The sequence below is a fragment of the Crocodylus porosus genome, unplaced genomic scaffold, assembly GCF_001723895.1.
Source record: "Crocodylus porosus isolate Cpor-Errol unplaced genomic scaffold, CroPor_comp1, whole genome shotgun sequence".
Taxonomy (NCBI): domain Eukaryota; kingdom Metazoa; phylum Chordata; order Crocodylia; family Crocodylidae; genus Crocodylus; species Crocodylus porosus.
The window spans coordinates 46068241-46076283 of NW_017728907.1; the positions used below are offsets into that span (position 1 = coordinate 46068241).

The window sequence follows — 8043 nt, forward strand, 5'->3', positions numbered from 1 at the left end:
CTTCACCAGTGTCAAATGGAGGGGAAGCATCACTGCCCTCCATCTGCCAGCAGCGCTCCTACCAATGCAGCCCAGGATGCCAGTCGCCTTCTTGGCACCACGGGTGCACTGCTGGCTCCTGTCCATCTTCTTGTCCACTGCCCCCCCCAGCTCCTTTTCTGCAGAGCTGCTGCCCAGCCCGTCACCCTCCGCCCGCACCGGTGCGTAGTCCCGGGACACCGGCTCAGGCCGTGCACCCGGCTGGGGCTGGCTTCTGGAATTGCTTCCCCAGATGAGCTCTGATTGCATCGCAGGAATTAAAATCATAGAAATTAAGGGCTGGACGGGACCTCGAAAGAGCATCGAGTCCAACATCGGACCCCCCCGGCCTGGTGCTCCGCTGCCTTGAGCCTGGTGCAGCTGCTGCACCTGGGAAGGTGCGTGCGGGGCACCTAATCCATGTGCACGTGGCACGCCCTCTGCGTGCGTGCAAGGGACTGCACGAGGGGCCGGGCTGTGGAGCAATCCTGATGGCATCGGAGGGGAGATGCCCCTTGCCGTAAGGCCCCACGTGCATGGTCCCTGCTCTGTCACCTTGTTCCCAGGCCCCGCGCTGCCATCTCCCCGCCGGTTGCCTCGCCGTTACCTTCCTCCCCTCTGCCCGCGGCAGCCCCTTCCCCACCACTTACTGTCAGGGCGCAGTGCCACGGGCGGCCCAGCGCGCCGGGCCATTTCCGAGCTAATAGGAGGCTTGCTGGGGATGATTGTTTTCCGAGCGGGGAGGAGAAGCAGCTTGTCACCGCGATATCTGCTATCAGTACACAAATAACACCAGCCCCATCATCAGATGGAAATAATCGCCGCGGAAATGTGCCAGGGCGGATAGGGGGGTGGCCGGTGCCTGCAGCCGCGATGCCTCCAGGGAGGCTGTGTCAGCACTTCCCGTGCCGTGGGGGCTTTCGGCACGGCCCCCGCACGCCGTGACACGGGGCGGCTGGCTTCAGCCCAGGGGATTGCAGCAGGCCTCGAGGGCCAGGGGTTGGAAACGGAGAGGGAGAAGGTCAGGGATGGAAAGGGAAGGGGCTTCTCTCGTAGGCACCGGGCCCGGGACATCCCTACCGCTTGCCTGTGGGTCCCCGGGAGGGTTTGAGCGGGGCTGGGTCACTCTCCGCACCTGCGTCCTCTGCAGCAGCGGATCTCGTCTTGTTAGACCCCAGGCACCCGTGCCTACTTGCTTCAGAGGCGATGGGATGAGCAGACCCCTGCCACGTGGCTCTGCAGGCATGTGGTACAGATGCATGGATGCGGTCCCCAGAGCATCCGTGGTACCCAGCCAGCCTGGATGTGGAGGTCAGGCCGATCCTGAGACGGGGACATCTCATCCTTCTGCCTCCCCGTCCAAAACCAACTCCCAGCACTGAAAACACAGGACAGGGGGAGACCCCCAGGGCCAGCCCAGAGCTTCGCACACAGCTCCCTGGCCTAATACCCTCGCATCTGGAGCAGCTTTGGGGGAGAGAGCAGGGAGCCGCGGGCACCTGCTAGATGGGGAAGGACTAGGCTCGTATGTGCCCAAAGGACCATGGTTGTCACGTCTCTGCCTCTCCAGCAGCGCGGCCCGGACTCAGGTACCGCCTGGCTGCAGGGGACATTGTAGGTGCAATTGCGACTGACTCTGGGGACAGGCAACCTCTGGCCCTGCCTGGGTAGCAGCGCGCACGGAGCTGGTCTCCAGCCATCGCTCTCGGGGCTCTGGGGAAGGGTTTGGCTTCGGGGCTGACCTCTCTGCGCAGCCGAGGTGACTCGGGAGCAGTGCCAGCCGGGCCGCGGCGATGGGAAAGGAAGCCCTGGCACGGGGTGCCCACGCCGAGCCCCCGGGCAGGGGCGGGGGAGCCCGGGGCAGAGGGCAGCGTGCTGCTCCGGCCGGATTTCCCGTCCGCCTGTTTATTTTGGGAGCGTGGCATTGTCTCGCGGCAGGAACGGGGGCTATAAATAGTGGCCGGGGGGACCCTCCTGGGCTATTTCAGGGCCCGGCTGCACAAAGGTGGCCGGGCTCCAAGGGGAAGTGGGAGTCCTGGCACGCCGGGGTCAGCACGCGCGGCCGCTGCGAGGGTGAGGCTGCGCCCAGACGGGATGGTCCTGGGCCGAGCCAGGAGGGCAGTCACGCCTGGCGGTTGGAGCAGTGAGGCCTGGGCGCTGCACGCGTGACAGGCTGGGAGCGCTCTCCTCGGCTCTGCAAAGGGGAGCCAGCCTAGTGGTTAGAGCCAGACCCCGCGGGATCGTTCCCACCTCTCACCCCGAGTGGCAGGGACTGCCTCCTTCTCTGCCTCAGTTTCCCCACCCAGAAAAGCAGCAGGGGGTGGGGTTGGTGCCTGGGAAACCCCACGGCAGGCACCGCCCAGCCCCGAGCCAGTCGCGCCCCGGTGTTTTCTCTTAGGGTCGGGGCCGTCGCTTGAGCCCCTGCTGCATGCGGCCGTCAAACGGTCCCTTTTGGCTTCTGCCCGGCGCCTTTCTGGCCCCTTCCTGCCTCGGGCTGGGGTTCAGCCTGTTGGCGCCGCATCTGATGCACGAGTAAATAATCCCGGGGGGCTCCGGGCTGCAGCGAAGCTCGTCCCGCTCCCCGGAGCCGGGCTCACACCGCCCCCGATGCGCGGCCGCGCTGGGACAGCGGGGAACAGGGCCGGGCTGGACGTTATTGGCTTTATATCAGCGCTGCCCAGCGGCCTCGCTCCAGAGACGGGTCCCTGCCAGGCCCCTCAGTGTCCAGAGGAGGGATTAGGCCCATCAGGATGCAGTGCTGGGGTGTAACAGTGTAAAACCCTGATCCTGTCCCCTTCGCTCTCCCATCCGTGTCCAGCACGGGTCTAAGGTCTGACCCAGCACATGGCAGCAGGCCCCTGGTGTAATGCGGGGTCCCGGGGATTGCCCTGCGAGGGGGTGAGGAGCCCTGTGGTCTGAGCACATTGCTCCAAGATATGTCCAGTGAGTCCCTGCCCCGGGCAATTCCCGGTGGGCACTGGGGTGGGACTGGGCTGCCGGGTCCCGGTCCACTCTGCCACCGACACTCGGTGTGGACTTGCCCATGTCCCTCCATGCTGCAAGGGGGAGGAGGATGGTGTCCAAGGGTGGAGGGGGCTGCAACGACACGTCGTAATAACTAACGCCACAGTGTCTCTCCCTGTGCCGTGGAGATGGGGAAACTGAGGCGTGTGGGAACACCAGGAACACTCTGATTTACGGGTGTATTGTTGGAGCATCTGGGAGCCCCACTGCAAGCCTGTCTGTGCCAGGCGCTGTACAGACACTAAACGAGAGCCAGCCCTGGGCTATGTGCAAGGTGGGGGTGCAGCCAGGGGAGCCCGAGAAAGTGAACCCGCAGGGCTGCAGAGATCCATCTACCATCCCCCTGGACCCCGGGCATGTCTGCAGATCTGCTGCATCTTCACCTGGCCCAGCCCAGCAGGGAAATCAGGTCAGGAAACCCCAGATACCAGTGATTCTCACGCCGGGCGTCTGGAGGAAATCTTTGCCAGGATGCACACTTGATACCCCCACGTGATACCCCAGCCATGCAGGCAGAGCGTTAACGCCCTCCCGCCCTGCCCTGGGCTTGCTGGGTTCCCTGCGGCAGCAGGTTCGGGGACTGCGTCAGGGCGGATGGTGGTGGAGATGATGGTTTATCTGGACCGGTTTGCACTGATGCTTCCCAACCCCTTGTGTCCCCACAGGCAAGAAGAAGGCCACGTTGTTCGACAGCCAGGCCCCGATCTGCCCCATCTGCCAGGTGCTGCTGCGCCCAGGGGAGCTGCAGGAGCACATGGAGCAGGAGCTGGAGAAGCTCACGCAGCTGAACATCAGGTAAGGGGCCCCTGGCGTGGAAGGACCAGGGCAGAAGCAGGCTCGTTTCCACCTGGGGCTCATCTCATTGCGTTGAGGGGAGCTGGGGCTGTGGTCTCCAGAGAGCAAAGCCTCTGTTGCACGGGTCTGTCCTGTCCCCTTGCCCCGCTGCATGCAGGGGGGAAGCAGGGCTGGGGTTTCCTGCCCTGTTCTGCACGTCTCTGCTGTTAAACACCAGCTGGCAGCGAGGATGGGCATAGCTCCTTGCTGCTGGTGAGATGCCAGCATCTCTGCCCTCCCCGGATCCAGCCCCGCGGAGTCCCCGTGCCGAGCTGAGCAGGGAGTTCACCGAGGAATCCCTGCTCCCTTACTCCGGCAGGGAAGTGCCAGAGCCCCTTCCTCTCCTCCCCTGCTGCTCTTGCAGCAAAGCAGAGTCCTCGATTCAAAGGAAAAAAAAAAAGAAAGAAAGAATTAATTGCATTTTAACTGCTAGCAGTTATTTAGGAAATGGCTGCAGCCAGGGGTTGGCAGCTCCTTGCCCCTGCCTTAATAAAACTCCGCCGCCCTGGAAAGGAGCATGTTGATTTCAATTATTAATGAATTCCCCGGTTATTAAAAGGTGAGGACAGGGAGCAGGCTGCCGGCTCGGAGCACAGTGACGTCACCGGGCCTGCAGGGAAAGCAGCATGCACACGCGTGTGTGTGGGGGGTGTATGTGCATGGGTGCACACGTGTCGGGGGTGAGCGCCGATCAGCTGGACAGACCACCGCCGGGGCCTGCGGGGAGGAAAGGGCGGCGCGGCTCAGCCTGCGACACATCAGCCGCCTCTGGTTTCGGATGCGGGTGGAAAGGGGCAGAGGGAAGTTCGGCAGGAGGCTGAGACCTGCCCAGCTCATCGCACGAGTGGCACCGCGCCAGCGCTCAGCTCCCCGGTGGGGGGGGCGGGGGGAGGGAACGACCAGCCCATTTATCCCACCCGACACCCAGTCCCCTTGTGCGTGTAATTTATGGTGTAATTTGGGCTGCATCCAACTTAATAAAGGGCCACTGCAAATTAGCGAACAGGTTTAAATGAACAGAAGCAATTAGCGCTCAGAGGAGCCCATCAAGGAAGCTGGGCCAGTCTCCGCGCGGAGCTGAAAGCGCCGGCCGGCAGCCGCGATGGCGGGCGCGCGGCGGTGATGGGAAGGTGGCGGTTAATGGGAAGGGAGAGGAAACCCTAAATCACGCTGCGTGACAAGGGCCAGCGCGGGCAGCTGACAAATGAAAAGGAGCAGCATTATTCCCTTAAATAACCCAGCCGTTAACGAGGAGACAGCTCGCCCCTCTCCGCTGGCTGCAGCGCCGGGCCACGCGCGGGGGAGGCATCGGGGGGCCTTTATTAATTATTAAATAACGACTCCCGCCGTGCCGTGATAGCTAACGCTCCATCTGGGCCAGGGATTCAGGCAACGGAGGCTAATCTGGAACAAAGCTGCTCTCATCTTCCCCCACCCCTGGAACGAAGCCTTGGGGGTCCGGTGAGGCCGTGGACGTGCCCGGGTGAGCTCAGACCGCTCCCTGCTCCCTGCAAAGCCAGAGCAGCTCCTCTTTGTTACGGGATGGGGGCAGACATCACGGGAGAGGGGCGCAGAAATGCACTGCAGTTGCACGTGCCCCGTGCTGGTCCTGTCCCGCGCCATCTCGACCCGTCCTGTCCATGCATCACGGGTCCAGCCAGGGCTGAGCCGTCCTCCTCCAAAAGCCCCAGGGCTCTCCCGCCGCCGGGTCCTGGTGCCTTCTAGGTGTCCCCAGAGGCGAGGGAGACATCACACAGGGCCGGGAGCTGGGCAGTGGAAAGTCACCCAAAGCAACATGTGGCCCACGGGCCAAATCCTGCCCGTGCAGCCAGTGGATCCGGCCCACGGAGTCGCCTCTGCCCATGCCCTGGCTGGCATCACCCGCCAGGCTGGCCCTGCATGGCTCCGGGAGGGGTGCAGGGACCTAAAGGGTGTCATGGGGATCAAGGGAAGTTGCGGATGGGCAGCAGGAAGAATCTCCCTCCAGGGCTCATCTCCCGGTTAGGGGCCGTCCGGTTTTGGGGGCTGTGGGATCGGTGGCCGCACGCAACACCGGGAAGCTCCCAGGGAGTCAGACTTGCCCCTTGTCTCCCGCCTTCCCCTGCGTCCCAAGAAAGGGATGCTCTGCTTGGAGCAAAGGCTGCCGCTCGGGGCATGGCAGAGAGCAGAGCAAGGGCATGCGTCACAACCAGTTCCCCCAAGGAGCAGGGACTGGGTAGGACTGGGCAGCGCCAGGTGGGCATGCACAGGACGGCTCAGAGCCGGCCGTAGGGCCAGGATCGCCCTTGAGCGAATAACCCAGAGCCCCCGCTCTTCCCTCCCCGCGGCTCTCCCAGCCCCTCGCCGGCTCTGCCTGGGCTCCGGAGGGAGGTGGGGATGGAGAAGGCAGATGCAAATTTCATTTCTGAGCCACTGGCGCCGTTTCAAGAGCCGGCAGCCTCGGAGCCCTTCTCGGCGTTACATATGTAACAGCCTCATTGAACTTGACATGTCAAATTCAGGCCATTTGTGCAAAATCTCCCTTTAATAATACCGTTTCATTTCGCTCAAATGAGACTTGAATGCATGTAAAATGGAAAAGGATATTTAAGCTCTAACATTAGGCAGATGTCTTGCCAGAGGCCGATTGAATATATGAGATTTTGAAGTGCTTAACACGTTTTCGGTGCTCTCTCTTAGAATATGTCACCTGGCTTCCCCCCCCTTCCCCTCCCTTTTTTCCTTCCTTTTTTTTTTTATCCCCCTCTTTAAGTGAAGGGTATAAATTGAAACCAAACAAAACTACAAGCCTCAGCTGGAAGGGGATTAACTCTCTCGGCCCCAAACCCCTCAAGGCCATCTTCCGTAGAGAAATGAGCTCCCGACGGAGCTGACGCGTGAGGCAGCACCAGGCGGTTGCACTGGACCGGGATATGGGGAGACAACCGAGTCTCACGTGCCCTTTGCATGCCCTTGTCATGGTAGAGGCGTACAGCCCCTTGCACTGCGGTGCACCATCTCGGCATGACCCCGGCAGGAGGAATGAATGTAGTCGGAGGAATGAAGTGTAGGCTGAGCAGGGTTTTTTGCTAATAGACTTCCAGTCCTTGAGGGGCAGAGAGGATGGAGACGGGCTTTTCTCTGTGGCTGCAGGGGACAGGACTAGGAGCAGTGGTCTCCAGCTGCAGCTGGGGAAACTGAGGCTGGAGATGAGGGACTGACCCTGAAGGGGTCAAGCACTGAAACAGGCTGCCCAGGGGGGGCGTGGACTCGCTATCCCTGGAGGTTTCCAAATGCAGCTTGGACAGACTCACGGCTGGGATGGGTTAGTCATTGGTGACCCTGCCTTGAGCATCGAATCGCATGAGATGTGACCTCGTGAGGTCCCTTCCAGCCCTGCTTCCCTACGATCCCGTGCCAGCCCTGTGTGCCTCCCCATGCCCCTGCCCTGCTCAGGCCATGCAGGCTGGATCCCTTAGCTACCCAGGAGACTGGGTGCTGCCTGGGGCGCGGGGAAGGAGCATCCCTCCGCTGAGGGCTTCCGGGTGCAGGGATTGCAAGCAGCCCCCAGGACCGGCCAGCGCTGTTCTTCTTCCCCAAGCAAAGTCGGTGCAGGTGCAAAGCAGTTTAGGCTGGATCTCAAGGAAAACTCCTGCACTGTTGGAGCAGGGAGGCCATGGGAGAGATGCCGGGGAAGTGGGGATGCTCTACATGATGGTTTGTCCGGGCTGGTTTGCACAGGGCTGATCCTGCCTCAGGCAGGGCTTGGACTGGATGTAACCCCGCAGCTCCTGCCAGCCCCGCGGCTTGGGGACATCTGTTTCTGATTCTAGGTGCTGCCCGTCGCAGTACCTCCAGCCCAGGTGCATGCATGCCTTCACAAGCCCCTCTTTTTAGGCACCTGGCCGTTTGCCCTCCTTGCACCTTCTGCTAAAGGGGACGTGTCCACTGGACCATACTTCCACCCGCAGCCCGGGCTCTGGGGCCTCAGCATCCCTTTGCTGTCAGCCAGGAGCTGTGAAGTGCGCGGGCGAAGCGTGTGTGTCCTGCCCTGGTCACGGCAGGACCAGGCGGAAGATAACAGCCTTCTCCTGCCGGCCGTTGTTCGGTGGCCGGGGGCCGCCCGGTCGGGCCGCCGTGCCGGCGTCCCCGCGTTGCTCTGCGGCTTGGGAGCCGTGGGAAGGGCAG

General features: G+C 62.4%; 1 protein-coding gene across 6 annotated transcripts in view; it reads left to right on the top strand.

Moving 5' to 3' along the window:
- RNF220 (ring finger protein 220) overlaps positions 1 to 8043 on the top strand; it is a 223520-nt gene that overhangs the window by 126702 nt on the left and 88775 nt on the right. For all 6 annotated transcript variants that reach the window (XM_019531308.1, XM_019531310.1, XM_019531309.1 and 3 more), the window contains exon 2: positions 3708 to 3837. In XM_019531308.1, coding sequence (XP_019386853.1) covers positions 3708 to 3837 — 130 coding nt within the window. The remainder of the gene's footprint in view (positions 1 to 3707; positions 3838 to 8043) is intronic.